Raw genomic sequence first — 17,733 nt, forward strand, 5'->3', positions numbered from 1 at the left:
CGGCAGGCCCCGCCCCGCCCCGCCCCGCCCCGCGGCTGCCCCGCCCCGCGCCCGGGCCCGCCCCCATCGCCACACGCCGGGCTGGGGCAGACAATGGCAAGTTTATTGGTTCGGGTACAGCGAGGAGGATCTGCAAGCACTTCCAGGACAAATATACAGAGGGGAGAGGGCGGAGGGGGGCGGAGGGGGAGGGGAGTTGGGGCGGGAACAACAACAACAACAACCAAAGAAAAAGAAATAAAACGACACAACAACAACAACCAAAAAAGAAAAGCAGGATCAACACAGAACGGGAATGGAGCTAAAGAGGGGAAGGCTTTTTTCTCTGTGTTATGACAACGTACTCCCAAGCAGGAATTGCTTCCTTTCTCCAGTTAAGTCACTTGGGCTTTCAATGAAATAAAAGAGTGGAGTGGGGGGGGAAAGAAGTTAGTGTGCATTTCCCTCAAAAATAAACTCTAAAGTCATGCCAGTTAACCACTAGAACTGAAAATGTACAAAGAAAGGAAAGGAGATGGAGGTGCTGTTACATGAGTTACCTCATCCTCTCTGAGCAGTCCAGAAGAAAACAAAACAAACCGAAAAAACAACCCAGAAACCAACCAAAACCAAACCAACCAAACCCAAACCCAACGACTACGAATACAGCAGGCAAACCGACTGTGTTGGGCTGATGGGATAGGGCAGAGAGACAGAGAGAGAAAGAGAGTGGTGGAAGGAATTCAGTCTCAAGTTGTGCTGAGCGCTCTTCGTCCTCGGTATGGCACATTTTGGTCCATGATGGGGCTTCTGCAGCTGAGACGAACCCTGATTTCTCACAGAAAGGTGTTCAGATTGTTGCTCTTTTCAGATGCCAGGCTGTCCTTCCTTCTGCTAAGGTCAGGAGAGGTTTATAGGAAGTAGTCTGGGGTGCGACGGGTAACATGGGGCTCTCCACGACGAGGTGCTGGGTCGAACTGGAGGCTGTGGGGGAGAACAAAGCGTGGTTTGCCCTCCTCCACGAGCTGCTTTTCAGGGCCGTGATAAATACTAAGCTCTCCTGCTGCTGTCACAGAATCACAGAGTGGTAGGGGTTGGGAGGGACCTCAAAAGATCATCAAGTCCAATCTCCCTGCCACAGCGAGATCATCTAGGAGTAGGTCACACAGGAATGCATCCAGGTGGGTTTTGAATGTCCCCAGAAAAGAGTTTCATTCTCACTGTATTCATCCCAGATGCTTCCACATAAAGCTTTCCAGGTCCCAAAACAAGCCTCTGTGGGAGTGAAAACTCAGCAGCTGGTGGAAATGCTGCTTACCATAGAAGCATTGAATGTTAGTTGGAAGGGACCTCCAGAGATCATCAATTCCAACTTCCCTGCCAAAGCAGGGTCACCTAGGGCAGGCCACATAGGAGTGCATCCAGGCAGGAAAGTCTCCAGAGAAGGAGACTGCACAACTGCTCTGGGCAGAACATCACCCAGCAGTCAGCACCTCAGAGAATCACAGAATTGTCTGGTTGGAAAAGACCTTAAGATCATTGAGTCCAACCCTGACCTGACATCTCCCTGTACACACCTGTTACAGCCTGTCCCTAAGCTCCTCATCCAAACACCTCCAGGGATGGTGACTCCACCACCTCCCTGGGCAGCCTGTTCAGTGCCTGGCAGCTCATGGGAGCTGAATGCGCAGTTCAGACTCTTCCACCCACCTTTAAAAAGCTGTGCTACCAAAACCGAAAAGAAACCAATCTGGTTTGAGTCTTTCTATCCAGCCTGGGCCACAGAAGGGGTAAGAAAACAGAAAGGCTCCAACTCTGCAGACAGGCAGAAAATGCTGCACCCCAGAGGAGCTATTCAGAGCTTAACTCCCTGCTTCTTTTCACATGTTCCTGCAGGTAGAGCACGCAGCGGTAATTCCAGGGTGGTTTGAGCTGGCTTTTCAGGAAAGAATCCCTTTGGAAAGGGATCAGACATTCCTCAAAACACAGAATGGGTAGGAAGAGAGCTTACAGAAGGAATTACTCACAAGGAATATTTTAAAGTGTCATCTAGTTCCATGATAGCAGCCTGGTTCCCACAGCGGTAACAGTAATTGGGCGCGCTGAAGATGGTCACCACGTTTCGGTCGTGGCACCAGTTATAACCCTGCCAGAGAAAAGAGGAAAGGAGAAAAGGTCTTTGTTAAACCCCAAACCTCAGCCTGCCTCAAGTTCCTCAACTTGTGAAACACTAGATTTCTCGTAACTATTGCCAAACGACTTCCTCTGAGGAGCCCTCTGTCACAAGAGCAAGAGGTAGCCACACACCAAAGCCATCTTCAACCACCTAGAGATCAGCTCTTTGTACTTTTGTGTTTCATAGACACACAGAATGGTTTGGGCTGGAAGGGACCTTCAAGATCATCCAGTTCCAACCCCATGCCATGGGCAAGGGACACCTCCCACCAGCCCAGGTTGCTCAAGGCCTCATCCAATCTGGCCTTGAACACCGCCAGGGAGGTTGTTCCCTGGGCACCCTGTTCCAGTGTCTCCCCACCCTCACTGGCAAGAATTTCTTCCTCATCTCCAGTCTGAACCTCCACTCCTCGAGCTTCAGTCCATTCCTCCTCATCCTACCACTACAAGCCCTTGTAAAAAGTCCCTCCCCAGCTTTCTTGTAGCCTCATTCAGGCCATTCATCCATTTTTAGTACAAATTATGGATTGCAACCCAAGGAACCCCCCAGATTTTCAGGCATGCCCTCAGGGTTTCATCCAGCACCGTGAGAACTTGCCTGCTGGATGCCAGAGGCTTGTGACACACAGTGCTACTTATGGGATCTACTTGGACTGGATTTTAAAAATGCATCTGCTCCACTGACCCAGCTGGCTTTTCTCCAGCAAGATGAACCAGAAGAGTCCATCCCCAGCCCAAACGGTGGCTTAATCCTCATCACAGCTGACTGCTGAGCATTACAGGATAGCCTGATTAATGCAGCAGCAGCCTAAGCAGAGCAGTCAGGGTGTAAGGAGATTATTGCTTCCACAAATGGGCTGTGACAGGGACCTTTTGGTGATTTCCTTGGAGAGGGAGGGGGGAAAAGGGGAGAATGTGCCCTGATTTACATCATGGATCAAAGCACAGCTTTTTTTCCACGTAATTGAAGTCCTTCTTTCGTATCACAGAATGGTAAGGGTTGGGAAGGACCTCCAGAGATCATCCAACCCCTCTGCCAAAGCAGCATCATTTAGGGCAGGTCACACAGGAACACAACCAGATGGGTTTTGAATGTCTCCAGAGAAGGAGACTCCACAACTTCTCTGGGCAGCCTGCTCCAGAAACCTCACACTGAAGAAGTTTCTCCTCATGTTGAGGTAGAACTTCCTGGGTTCCAGTTTGTGTCCATTGCTCCTCATCCTACCACAGACCACCACTGAAAAGAGCCTGGCCCCTTCTTCTTGACATCCATCCTTCAGATAAACATTCATGAGATCCCCTCTCATTCTTCTCCAGACCAAACAGCCCCAGGCCTCAGCCTTTGCCTGCACAACACTTAGGTGTCAGCTTATGCAAGGTCTCACAGAGGTGACACCAATCAGCATCTACATTTTGCTACCCCCACCAAGAAGAACCCTTGCCCTACCTCCATGACAAGTTGGTGAGCACGGGAGACCAGTGTGAGACCATTGGCATGGTTAAATGTTTCAGAAATGTCTTGCCCAAAGGTGTAGCCAGCACCACGTGGAGATATCCCCCAGCCGCCGCGATCGTCCGGGTCCGACCACAACAGATCACACATGGGACCCTTTCAAGACATCAAGTTCAGCATGAGGTCACTTGCAGGACAGCCACAAAAAGCCCACCTCCCCTGTCCCCACCTCCCCTTCCACACACACTGGTTACCACTTCAACCAGCCAGAGGTGCAAAGACACAGAAAGCAGAGCCACACTCTTCCCCCTGACTTTCATGGCGTAGCTAAAAAAGGCCAGGTGAGGTTTGGAGGTCCAAGATTTGGGTTCATTGGTGCCAGCCCAGCTGCAGTAAATTAAAGAAAGAACCAACCCAGAGGAGCTGAACTCACTGCTCCAGAGATTGATGTAAAGCCCTTCTGGCAGGGTGTTAATCATTTAATCTCCTCTCCTAAACAGTCTGGTGTTGGACTTGACATACTAAAATCCATCCTGGTGTAGCTCTAACAGTCACAGATGAAGCTCAGCAGCTTTTCTTGCTGAGCAGTAAAGACACTCCACTATTCATCCAGGCCTGCTGCTCTTTCCTACCCACTGATCTGGCCTCTGTGGGAGGGACCACACTGACTGCACTTGGAGGTGCTCAGGACAGAGTCCAGCACACACAGGACTGGAAAAACCCCAGAGCAAAAATACAATCATTATACCTAACTACAGGCAGATGTCACAGCAGGTAGCTCCCCAGCTCTGGGAGTCATTTACACAGCTCACTTCAGGTTTTTGGGAGGTCTGGGCAGACCTTGCTGCACTGTTCTTGTTCCACCAAAGATTTTGTAGGACAAGCAGTTTGTTTAATCAGGGACCATTCAAACCCATTTGTAAGCCCCAACCACACCCAGAACAGCCATTTGTCACCCTGGGAGCTCAGAAAGTGGTGGGTTTTTTTATCACCAGAAAGTAATGAACAAGGTGAAACAGCCCAGACTAGCTGAGAAGAAAGGATGGTGACACAACACAGCCTCGTGTGTGGGCTGCCTGCTCACAAGCAAACACCTTCCCCTGGCAAACACTGCTCTTTGAGTCAGCCTGACAGCCAAAACATCTCATGATTGTGTGAAAAACAGCTGTGAGAACCCCCCAGTTCTGCTTCTGTGGACTGCTGCCATCACGACACCCTGACCTGGTGTGTGTTTTGCCCACATGCATGCTCATCTGCTCCAGCTCTCAGAAAGGCAATAACCTGCTGTGTGACCGCGTGTCTCACCGTTTCAGTGGGTTCCAGTGGGTTTGTGGTTTCCACCAATAGCTATCTGAGTGTGAGCCTGGTGGTTAACTGCACTTCCTTTCCTCTTACCTCGTGTGGAACTTCTTGCAGGCGGTCCAGAGCCCTGATATGATCCAGTGTGTCTATGGATGGAGAGAGGCCACCATGGAGACAGAATATCTGGTAGGGGGAGAAATACAAGAGCAATCTGTTCAGTGCACACTCTTCTGGGAAGACTGAGCTCAGAAAAGGGTTTGGTTTCACTCTGTTATCATTCTTTTACAGCTACAGTCATCTCACCTTCATAGCAGAGAAACCAAACTGAATTTGTGCAGAAGGAAATAAAAAGACTGCACTTTGCACACAGAGTGACAGCAAAGGCACAAAGCCTTCTGTTTTGAGGAGATCTTGCCTCAAGGGATGAGAGGAAATGGCCTCACTTTGCACCAGAGGAGGTTTAGATTGGATATTAGGAAACATTTCTTCACCAAGAGGATCATTAGGCACTGGAATAGGCTGCCCAGGGAGGTGGTGGAGTCACCATCCCGGGAGGTGCCTAAAAGATGTTTGGATGAGGAGCCTGGGGACACGGTCTAATAGTTGTGTGCAAGCAGATGTTGGGTTACGGTTGGACTTGACGACCTTAAGGTCTTTTCCAACCAGGCGATTTCATGATTCTATCAACTCAGCTTGCACCTACTGGGTCATGAGGGGATCATTTGAAATGAACCACACAGGCAACAGCCTGCCCATTCCTTTGGTGGCAGAGTCAAAAACCTTCCACGCCGTCAACACCTCTCTAAATCCTCCCCCAGATCCACCAGAAGCGCAGAGTCGCAAGTTAAGGGAGCTTGTCTGAGACTGTTCATGGGGAGGTCAGGCAACACAGAGCTGTGCAGCTTCCTTCCTCAGGGCTTACCTGGCCATCTACTAGAGCTGTGAGTGGAAGGTAATCGAAGAGATCTGTGAAGTACTTCCAGACGTTGGCGTTGCCGTACTTGCGCAGGCACTCGTCGTAGAAGCCGTACACCTGCGTGATCTGCCTGCTCTCGTGGTTGCCCCTCAGGATGGTGATGCGCTCTGGGTAACGCACCTGTGGGCACACAGACCCCTCTTGAACACCACCCCTCTCTAACACCACTCCCACCAGCATGGGAAGAAACCATGACAGGTATTTCAGGCAGCACCTATCCATTACTGCGTTTTCATTTGCATCTGTGAGCTCAAGCCAACGGTGGCATCGACACAAGCAGCAATTCCTGAACACCTCCCCACAAATGCAGTTCTGTCCATAGCTGCATGGAATGGATTGGGTTGGAAGAGACCTTCAAGATCATCCAGCTCCAACCTCCCTGCCACAGGCAGGGACACCTCCCAGCAGCCCAGGTTGCTCAAAGCCTCACCCAGCTTGCCCTTGAACACCTCCAGGGAGGGAGCATCCATAATCTCCCTGGGCAAGCTGTGCCAGTGTCTCCCCACCCTCACTGTAAAAAATTTCCTACTAATCTCCAGTCTAAACCTCCCCTCTTCCAGCTCAAAGCCACTGCCCCTCATCCTGTCACTACAAAGCCCTTGTCAAAGTCCCTCCCCAGCTCTCCTGTAGCCCCCTTCAGGTAGTGGAAAGCAGCTCTGAGGTCTCAAGACCAAACAGCCCCAACTCTCACGGCCTGTCCCCACAGGGCAGGTGCTCCAGCCCTCTGGCCACCATGCTGCAGAGGAACTGCCAACCCCTACCTTCAATGCTACTAGGAGGGTCACCGTCTCCACCGAGTAGTAGCCTCTGTCCACGTAGTCGCCCATGAACAGGTAATTCGTGTCTGGAGACTTGCCACCGATCCTGAAGAGCTCCATAAGGTCGTGGAACTGGCCGTGGACATCTCCACAGACGGTGACGGGGCAACGTACCTCCTGCACGTTGGATTCCTTAGTGAGGATTTCCTTAGCCTAGCAAGAGGGAAAAAACACCAAGCCAAAAGTTAGGAAGCTCCCCTGTGAGCAGGCGAGGATGTGACTCAAGTGCATTCATGCTGGGAACACCGTTCCGCTGACCACCGTTCCACTGGCCAACCAGTCCTAGAATCAATAAGGTTGGAAAAGACCTCGGAGATCATCAAGTCCAACCTGTCACCCAACACCTCAGGACTACTAAACCATGGCTCCAAGTGCCACATCCAGTCCCCTCTTGAACACCTCCAGGGATGAGGACTCCACCACCTCCCTGGGCAGCACATCCCAATGGCTAACAACTCTCTCTGGGAAGAACTTTCTCCTCACCTCGAGCCTAAACTTCCCCTGGCACAGCTTGAGACTGTGTCCTCTTGTTCTGCTGCTGGTTGCCTGGGAGAAGAGATCAACCCCCTCCTGGCTGCAACCGCACTTCAGGTAGTTGTAGAGAGCAATAAGGTCTCCCCTGAGCCTCCTCTTCTCCAGGCTAAACAACCCCAGCTCCCTCAGCCTCTCCTCACAGGGCTGTGCTCAAGGCCTCCCAGCAGCCTCGCTGCCCTTTTCTGGACATGTTCAACTGTCTCAATATCCTTAAATTGTCTTTTGGGTGAGCAAAGACAAAGTGTGTAGTACAGAGCCCTGTGTACCATGACCACAAGGTTTGCCACTGTGAGGCCAAGGCACAAAGAGCTGATTGTACCTCAAGCACTGCCACACAGATTCAAAGAAGGAACTAAACAAATTCATTTCCAGCTCCCCCCCAAAATGAAGCAGCAGGAGCCTGCACTGGATGTATGACTTCCACCATCCTGAGCTTCTTCCAAACATTTCTGAAGAGCAGAAAGGATGAAGTGCTGCTCTGGTGAGCATCATGGGTAGATGTCAGCTTCTTAAGCAGAGCTGATTTTTTCCTGAGCACAGAGAGTCTGACAGATTTCTCCATCTACGTGTTCCACACTGCTCAGCTCCGTCAGCTAAGGCAGCACCTGGCACTCTGCCTGCCACAGCCAAGTGCTCTTCATGATGATACCTAGAAGCTTGCACCTGGAGAACCACTGCTGTCCCCTCAGCACTGCACGTCCTGTCAGAATGAGTTCAGTGTGGAACTGCAACAGACAGAGGTAAGTCAACACTCTTGCTGCCTGCTGTCAGCAAGACAGAGGAGTTACTGCTGACCCCTCACAAAACTGTTAGGGCTTGCTGGACAACTTGCTTCACCAAAGCATACATCAAGGGAGATGTTATTTGATACTTCCACAAGTAGGACAGAACAAGAAGAGCATTACAGTGCTGGAGAGTCTCCAGAGAAGGGCAACAAAGCTGGGGAAGGGTCTGGAGAACAGGGCTGGGGAGGAGCAGCTGAGAGAACTGGGAGCGTTTAGCCTGGAGAAAAGGAGGCTGAGGGGAGAGCTCCTTGCTCTCTACAGCTCCCTGAAAGGAGGCTGCAGTGAGGTGGGGGTTGGTCTCTTCTCCCTAGCATCAGGTGACAGAATGAGAAGTGGCCTGAAAGTCTGCCAGGGGAGGGTTAGGTTGGAGATTGCTGCAAGAGTGGTCAGGGATTGGAACAGGCTGCCCAGGCAGGTGGTGGAGTCCCCATCCCTGGAGGTGTTCAAGAAATGTGTGGCCATGGCACCTGGGGACATGGTTTAGTGGCCATGGTGGTCTTGATAGCTGGATTCAGAGATCTCAAAGGTCTTTTCCAACCCAAGCAATTCTGTGATTTTCTAAAGTCACCTGACTTGCAATGCTGCCATTACACACAGGCTCCCCCCTGCTATGTTTTGGTCTGACAACATCTCAGCTGCTTGGTGGCTTGCTCTCCATCCCACATAGCCATGTGGACCCACTAGCGTTGCCACCTTCCTCGGCAACACAGCAGCAGGCTGGAACAGCTCTTCTGCCAGCACTGACAGCTGCTCCTCACTGCCTTCCTCTCCTGGGATCCCTCAGGCTTCCCTCTCTGTTGCTGCACACCCATAAAGCCCATGCTGAGCTCCCCCAAGCCTGGTATCTGGCAGCAGCAGGTCCATGCCATGGAAACGGCACCACCGACGCTGTGTTGGTGGCACAGCAGAGCCAGCTCCTGGTGTGGTGGCTGAGCAGAGATGATGCCAAGGGAAGGCTGCACATGACCAAGTGGCTTCTCTGCAGAAATTCTGGGCAACCACTACAGCACCAGATGAGCTGAGCTGGGTTTCTCTGCCAAAAAAAGGACCAAGGCAAGCACCAGTGCCAAAGGTTAACAGGACTGCCCCAGCTCTGCGCCTTCAGATTGCATCATAGGAATCACAGAGTGGTAGGAGCTGGAAGAGACCTATGGAGATCATCCATCCCATCCCCCCTGCCAGAGCAGGATCACAGGAACACACCCAGGTGGGCTTTGAAAGTCTCCAGAGAAGGAGACTCCACAACCTCTCTGGACAGCCTGCTCCAGGGCTCCAGTACCCTCCCCAGTAAAGAATTTTCCCTTCATGTTGAGGTGGAGCCTCCTGTGTTCCAGCCTGCACCCACTGCTCCTTGTGCTGTTACTGGGCACCACCACAAAGAGCCTGGCACCTTCACCTTGACAGCCACCCCTCAGATATTTACAGGCATTGATAAGATCCCCTCCCAGCCTTCTCTTTTCAAGACTAAACAGCCCCTGGTCTCTCAGTCTTTCTGCAAGTCCCTTCATCATCCTCATCTTGGTCACTGCAAGATGACTGGAGACATGTGTCAGGGAAGGGAACCGCCTCCACAGGTCCCCAGAACACATGGGAACTGTTTCCCTCACACTGGGGTAGGTTTCATCTTACTCTTGCCTAAGCTACCAAGAAGCACAAATATCCCTGAGCTGCCCCTTCACTAACCTGGCCCAGCACACCCTGCATATGGAGGTGGCACTTCTCTCACCCAGGGCACCTTTTGCCTGCCAGATTCCCCATCCTTCTCCAAGCACAACAGTTTACCAACTTCGCAAGGCAGGTCACATACAACTGCAAAAGCAGTGTCAGAGGCAGTTTAAACATATGGAGCCACAACCAGCTTCCCTGGCTGTACCCAGCTGGCATCAAAATGACCACAGATGGAGGGATGGCATCCCTGGCTTTAGTCAGCTCTTCCTCTACACCCAACAGTTCCTCTGCTAATTACAGCCATGTAATGGAGCCTATCTGCAAATAACATGTTTGGTTTGCTGCTTCCAGCTCATGAAGTGATGCAGATCAGCGCTCCAGGCACATCTGAGGCACAGAGAACACCCACAGACAGGCTCAGCCCGCTCTGAACAAAAGGGATGAAGGATCACCAGTGCTGAACAGTCACCAGCAGGCAATGATCTGGCTATTCATCAGCAGCTCCCTCAGCTCACTACCATGCAGCTCCCACCCGCTGCTACCAGGAAGAGGCTGCTTGCTGAGGATGCCCTCGGTGGGCTCCAAAATACTCACATTCAAACTCTCCAGTTCAAGAAAGACAGAGACTGGCCAGAGAGGGTGCAGCAAAGGGCTACAAATATGCTGAGGGGACTGGAACATCTCTCTGATGAGGAAAGACTGAGAGAATTGGGGCTGCTTAGTCTGGAGAACAGACTGGAGGGGGAGGGGGGGAGGACTTCATCAATGATGATCAGTGCTTAAAGGGTGGGTGGCAGGAGGATGGCACCAGGCTTTGTTCAGTGGTGCCCAGTGACAGGACAAGGGCTAAGGGGCATGAACATGACCATAAGAAGTTCCATCTAAGCATGAGGGGAAACTTCTCTAAGGGTGACAGAGCCTGGGAGCAGGCTGCCCAGAGAGGTGGTGGAGTCTTCATCTCTGGAGACATTCAAAGCCTACCTGGATGCATTCCTGCACAACCTGCTCTGGGTGACCCTGCCTTGGCAGGGGGGGGGTGGACTGGATGATCTCCAGAGGTCCTTTCCAACCCCTACCACAGTGTGGCTCTGTCTCAGTTGACTTTGCCTCTTTTAGGGAAAGTACATTTTGGGAAAGAATAACTAAAACCCGAGGGGTGTGACCCTGGTCCTCAAGGACACATCCTGCATGTGGGCTTCACCCTGTGGGATCTAAACTGACTAGCAACTGTTCAATGTGCTGCATCCCCCAAGTGGAACAGCAGTACTCTAATTCTGTTCAAGTGTCTTTAAAAGCATCTATAGCACCTTTAAAGAGCTTCTGCCCTCTGGGAGAGACAAATATAAAACACAGTCACAAAACAGCTGCTCGATGTGTTCTGAGTGTTGCACAAAGCAACAGATGGAGTCTTGCTGTAACCTGGAGCTAACTGAGCCACAAAAGCTGTGAGGTGCTTCCTGCCTTCTCTTGTCATGTATACTGCTCCCCTCCCAGATGTGTAGAAAGAAACAACACCTACTGCAAGCCCCTGGGGATGAGATACAGGACACTGTACAGGCACTTCAACCACATCACCACTCCCCACCTCTCTGCCCAGAAAACCCATCCTGAAGAGCTCCTTTTGTGCAATGAGAGGACAAACATACTCCTGTTAAATGCATCCCAACGAGGTGGGCCAGCCTGAGTCCTGAAATGTTGGTACTAGGAGAATCTAGAAGTTTCCCTCCAGGAGAGAGGAGGAGCTAGCAGCTGAGAAGCAGCAGCTTCTGAAGCTGGCTGCCAGCTGTTACTGCACAGCCTATTTTGGGTTACTATGTAGACAAACATATATGCACAGTAATAGACTCAGGCTGTTATTTTAACACTGCAGAGCTGGTTCACATCAGGCTGGGGAGCTGAGCTCAGCTGCCCACTGAAGTTTGCCTTGGCCTCATGTGACTTTCTAATGCAGAATTAAACCTCTAAAACCTTCAGCATCATTAAAAACACCCCAGAAATGCAGCAGCTAACTGGTGCACTGATTGCAGATTCCACTGTGCAGAGCTAATACTAAAGGCAAATGACTTAAAGAAAAACAGTGATAAAAAACTCAGATGCAAGCAAGCTGCCTTGCATTACCATCATTAAGAAGGCTGTTAAATAACTATGATTTAAAGTCATGTTTTAGCTACCTTTGCTTTAGAAAGTGGTGACTGACATTGATCAGCTTCCTGAACATGTGTCCCAGCTGTTGTGGATGGAAACCTTACCCAGGTCAGAACAAAAAGCAGCATTTTGGGGGTATTTTTATGACATAAAACCTCCACTAAGCACAGCAGCTGCCACATCTGTGCTCCAAATTGCTACTTGTCCACTGTAAGCTTGCTCATCACCCCAACCCCTCTGTCATTCCCAGTTCCAGACTGTGGAGATGACCTTTGTAGGCTGGAATACAAACTGCTGTCCAATCCTCAATCCATGTGGAGAGAGGCTGGAGCATGCATGTCCCAGTCATGCACTGTGGTGTCCCCACAGGAGCAATCTGAATGGCCTCAGGGCTTGAAGACAACCCATGAACACGCTGCTCTGAACCCTGAGCTCTGAGACCACTGTCAGGATCAGCAGGGGCCTACACCCCTGTGAGGCACTCAACAACCAAATCCCCATCAGCTATCCTACTGTTCCCCCACTGTTCCAGCCAGGAGGCAGAAGTTCACCACTGTGCTTTCCCTAGAGGAAAGACCCCAAGTACCTGCTCTGCACACAAGATCCTCTGAGCACAGAAATTCAGCTCCTGTGAGATTCATTTGCTGCACCACAAGCTCAGTTTGACCCACAGAGGCTCAGAGAAGCCAGCCATGGAGTTTCTGATCAAAATCCAACAGAACTGTCCTTCCTTCAGATCAAACTACTATGTCAACAAGTGTGCTGAGGATATCAAACCTCAAGGAGCCTGGTCTGAACAAGAACAAGCCAGATTCTACCCAAATGAAATGAAATCCAGAGGGACAGAGCTGTCCTGCCCTTCAGCACAAGGCAGCAGAGGACACCCTGGAACCTCAGGAGTGACTGGGACCATCAAGGTGCACGTGTGCTCCTGGAGATACCTGTGCCAGCATATCCCAGGATGTCACTGCTGGAGAGATGAAATATTGCTGGCCATGACTCAACACCACACTTGGAATTTCATGGTTTGAACTACGTCCAGGATGCCACTTGGCTCCATCACTCACACTAATTTCCCCAATTAGTGCAGAGGAGCTTGCTAACTCATTCTCCTAACATTAATCTTGGGTGAAATGATCTCAGAGGGCAGAAGCATCACAGGTTCATGCCAGCAGGAGCAAAGCTCCCTACAGCAGCAACTGTCTCCTGCTAGAATCAGTTGACAAGGACCATTCAATAACTGTACAAGAAATGCAAGCCTTCATTAGCCATTAGAATCTTCTCCTCCCACCACTTCACAACACAAAGCTCTCAAGCTGCTCACAGCAACCAGACTGTAACCTTTCTTACATATCCAAAGAACAAGGACTGAAAAAAGAAGCTACAAAGAGAGAGATGGTTATGGATGGCTGCTTGCCTGGGTTTAATTTAAAGAGACAGCATTTTCCTTGCCCTTTTTCATAGCCCTTTTTATTACCTTGGTGAAAAACTCTTTCCCCTGGAATAAGCAGGATGGCTCTGAACTCCCTCACCTGCAGAATTCATTTGCTGACCTGACTTGAACTTTAAAACATAAGCACTCAGAGATTTCCACATCCAATGTTGGGAGCACTTCCTATTAAATCAATCCAACTTCTTGGCCTTTTAAGCCTGACTTTAGATGTCCAAAATACAGGTTGGAAATACAGTGGGGGAAAAAAGGGTTCTAACAACCTTCTGCCACAAAAAGAATCCAAACCCATGATATTAAGAGAAGTAGTATGAGATGGAAGACGTCCTAGGCACGTTTCCCCAACATGCTGGAACATTTCTTGTGCCTACAAGCTCCAGCAGTGATCATAACTGGTTGTCCTTTTGTTACCCTTTAAATGTCTTCAGGATTTTAGACAGGTTTCATTTTACTTGAGATGACATCTTGATTTAACTTGCATGAAGAACACAAGACTGATTAGCTGCCAAAATGATGTCGTAACAGGGCAGGTGAAGACAGAATGGGATTGTTACAGGTGCACATTTCAAGCCCTTTCAGAGTGCAGAGCAATTTAGCTATGCACAATCTTTCTCTCATTACTGCCAGCAATTAAAATCAAGAATGGCCCACAGAGGCAAGTCTGGGATTTCTTCCTTTGGGGTTTCCCCACTCCTTGATTTAAACCTTTTTATTACTTCACTACCAAACTCTTCCACAAATTTAAACCTGAGGCAAGAGGTACTGTTGTGCTTGGCCTCTCACAAAAGGCAGTGCTGGGAAGCAAGACAAGGTTGGTGAGGGTTTCTCCAAATATTATTTCAAGGAAACAAACTAAACCAGCTTTCTGGTAGGGCTGCTTCACACCAAGAGCAAGCCTGCACACCCAGAAGTTTTTGTATCACCAGCTGCCTGACACCACCACTCCCCAAAAGCTTAGGAAGAAGCCAAGTAAGAGCACCACCGAGCCTTTACTTCACACCCAAGCTGTTTCCATCAGTTAGCAGCAGCCCTGAAGAGCAAGGTGCTCTGACAGGACATGCCTTTCATGTCACACACCACAGGCTCGGGGTTCCTGTTACCAGATGACAAACACTCTCTCCAACTCCAGCTGCGGTGTGGTGGCTGAGCTGCCACTCTCCCTATTTACTGTGCCAGCCCTGATGTACAGCCACAGACTGCTGGCATTGTCCTCCAGCTTCTCTAAACACAGCAGCCACAGCTCCTTAATTAACAACACAGCCAGAGAAGAAGGGAAATGGCTTTCTGCAACAGATTGCTGGTTAGAACAGCAGTTCCCAACCAGCAATGCTTGAAGCAGGGCATGGATCACACTAATAAATTCTTTCAGGCTTGTTAGCTGGGCCTCATGAATGAGACAGGAGAAACACAGTAAGCTCTTACTCACTCTTCAAGATACATCTACTCTTCAAGCCACTGTTGTTGCTCCCTGCTGCAGCACCAGCCCCTCTCACCATGCTCCCTCTGAACTAATGGAGCTCTGGAGAAAAAGTTGTAACACAAATGGACAACCCCATGATGGGCTAAAAACAGGAAAGGGGGAAAGAAAACAGAGGCTGGGTGGGGGCTAGCTAGATGTCAGGACCACTGGTGAAAGCATCTACCAGGATACCAGTGCCTGGAGTCTTGTATGGCTTCTGCTTGTGGCATTAACACAAGCAGCTCCTACCTTTCTGATGAGCACCCTTGGCATGTTATGAGCACAGACCCTCTCTACTCTTCAGATCCACCAAAGATCTGACAGAAGGAAATATCTGCACCTTCTGAAGCTGGCCCTGAGATGGTCAGCCACTGGCCAAAACGTGTTGCCACGAACAGGCATCAGAAAATATGTTCCTCTTCTGAGGGAAGCAAGTGACAGACACAGGTAATAACATGACATCTCCAACTTCACCACCAGCAATATGACATTGAAGGTAACACCAACCTAACTACTCTACCCTCTGTCCTTGATAACTATCAGTCCAACCAGCAAAGGAAGCTGAGAGCTCCTCTGGACCCCCTGGTCCACAGCAAAGAAGGTAATCTTTGTTACCAAATCAGTTACATTCTTTAACCTTCACATCTTGCCTAGTCCAATGAAAATCCTAACACAGATGTCAGTGCTGAGGGAATGCTCACACAGAGGTATTTAACTTCTCAGATAAAATCCAACACAAGCTTAAAGATCACTTTCCTTATGAGGGGAAAAAAAATCCAAACCAACCAACCAACCAGGCTCTTGACAGCCTGCACTAAACAAGTCCAAACGGGAACCTGCCAAAGGACTGTGCAAACCACAGTCCAAAATAGCAGAGAGTGGTGCCCTTGATCCAACCACTTCTTGTTCTATTTCTGTCTCCCTCAGCAGCTTGTAACCTCTGCTTAGGTCGGTATTACAGCTTATCTCTTCCCCCCCCCCCCCCGCTTTCCTAGATTACACATCACATGTCAGAAGGTTTCCTCTTTGATCAAGGGTTGACTTTTTAGTTATGTGGCTACTACACGCGACAAGATGCGAGAGAGAAGCGCGACGTGAAGCCCCTGAACGAGAGAGGGAGGACACGTTCCTCCCTGCAAACACCACCCCTCTGCAATCCAAACCCAAAAGGTAAAAATCGCACTGCTGAGGAGCTACGTCTGAAAAAAATCCTGCGGCGGTGGTATCTTTTACGGCAGAAACGTCCTGCCAAGAGGACTCCCGATGCCGGGTATGTGACAGGCAGCACCAGGGTCTCACAGCGAGGAGAAGCAACCCTGCTGTCCCCGTCACAGTCCCCGCCGTGCTCACACTGCCATTGCCCCCCACACTCCCACTGCCGCCTTCGGCTCGCTCTGCCCTCAGCTCCCCAGCGGCAGGGCCGGAGGATCGCAACCCCCACGCAGGGAGTCAGCTGCTGTCAGCAGCAGGCCCCAGGGCCGAGGGCGGGCCCAGGCCAGCGCGGCCCCCCTGCGCTGCTCGCTCACCTTCTCGCAGAGGCTGCGGACCTGGCTCTCGCTCAGCTGCCGGCACTCGTTCAGCTGCTCGATCCACTGATCCAGCTCCTTGGCGAAGCCCTTCTCCTCCATGGCGGCGGGGGCCGGGCCGGGCCCCGCCGCTCTCGCAGGCCCGCGACTCCCAGGCCCGCTAAACGGTAGCGGCGCAACAAGCGGGAGGCGAGGCCTGCTCCGCTCCGCGTAATGGCGACCCCCCCCCCGCGGCCTCCCTCCCGCTCCCCGTCCTGCGCACTTCCGGTCACACCCACCCCACGTGCCCGGCGCGCACTTCCGGCCGGCCGCCGGCATGCGCAGGACACGCCTCCCGGGCGCGCCCCCTGCCGGTGAGAGCTGCCCTGGCTGCCCGGAGAGGCGGGGGATGCCCCTTCCCCGCCTGGCGCCGCTCCAAGGCAGCCTGTTTGGGGCTGCGAGCGACCTGCTCGAGTTGCAGATGTCCCTGCTGACTGCAGGCGTTGGACTCGATGAGCTTCAAAGGTCCCTTCCAGCCCACGCCAGTCTGTGGTTCTGTAATTCAGCTCTGCTGCACGCATGTCCATTATCACATTTCACAGCATCACAGAATGGTTGAGGGTTGGAAGGGACCTGTGGAGACCGAGTCCAACTTCCCTGCTAGAGAAGGGTCACCCAGAGCAGGTTCAGCAGATGGTATTCAGATGGGGTTGGAATGACTCCAGGGAGAGAGACTCCACCACCTCCCTGGGCAAGCTGGTCCAGTGCTCCACCACCATCAAAGTAAAGATGATCTTCATTGTGGTTAGATGGAACTTCTTATGTTCAACTTTGTGCCCTTTTACCTCTTGTCCTGTCACTGGGCACCACTCAAGCTGTGCCAGGGGAGGCTTAGGCTGGATATTAGGAAGAAGTTGTTCACAGAAAGAGAGATTGGCCATTGGAATGTGCTGCCCAGGGAGGTGGTGGAGTCACCATCACTGGAAGTGTTTAAGAAGAGACTGGATGAGGTGCTTGGTGCCATGGTTTAGTTGATTAGATGGTGTTGGGTGACAGGTTGGACTTGATGATCTCAAAGGTCTTTTCCAACCTGGTTAATTCTATTTCTATTCTATTCTATTCTACTCCATTCTATTCCATTCTATTCTATTCCATTCCATTCCATTCCATTCCATTCCATTCTATTCTATTCTATTCTATTCTATTCTATTCTATTCTATTCTATTCTATTCTATTTCTATTTCTATTTCTATTTCTATTTCTATTTCTAGTCTATTTCTATTCTATTCTACTAGCCCTTCTGACACCCAGTAAGACTGAAATGTAAATTTCAACTTCCATCCATTGAGCTCAAACCCATGGTGGTGCAGTTCTTCCACAACTCCCTGAAAACACAGCTTTGTCCAAGGCTGCTGCAGAAAAGCCACCAAACCAGACCTGGCTCCCTGTGGCAGTCCCTGTGGTTTGGGGGTTGTTGGGCACTA

At 50.8% G+C, this 17,733-nt stretch overlaps 1 protein-coding gene across 1 annotated transcript; it reads right to left on the reverse strand.

Annotated features, from left to right (window-relative positions):
* Window positions 1-537: 537 nt before the first annotated feature.
* On the reverse strand, window positions 538-16,533 carry PPP2CB (protein phosphatase 2 catalytic subunit beta). The gene is made up of 7 exons (XM_054172656.1): window positions 16,271-16,533; window positions 6,647-6,856; window positions 5,832-6,005; window positions 5,003-5,092; window positions 3,602-3,763; window positions 2,007-2,125; window positions 538-963 (listed from the first exon to the last, which is right to left on the reverse strand). The coding sequence occupies exons 1-7, from the start codon at window positions 16,370-16,372 to the stop codon at window positions 891-893; spliced, it is 930 nt and encodes a 309-aa protein (XP_054028631.1). The 5' UTR covers window positions 16,373-16,533; the 3' UTR covers window positions 538-890.
* Window positions 16,534-17,733: the final 1,200 nt, after the last annotated feature.

This window comes from Dryobates pubescens, chromosome 24 (assembly GCF_014839835.1).
Source record: "Dryobates pubescens isolate bDryPub1 chromosome 24, bDryPub1.pri, whole genome shotgun sequence".
Classification (NCBI taxonomy): domain Eukaryota; kingdom Metazoa; phylum Chordata; class Aves; order Piciformes; family Picidae; genus Dryobates; species Dryobates pubescens.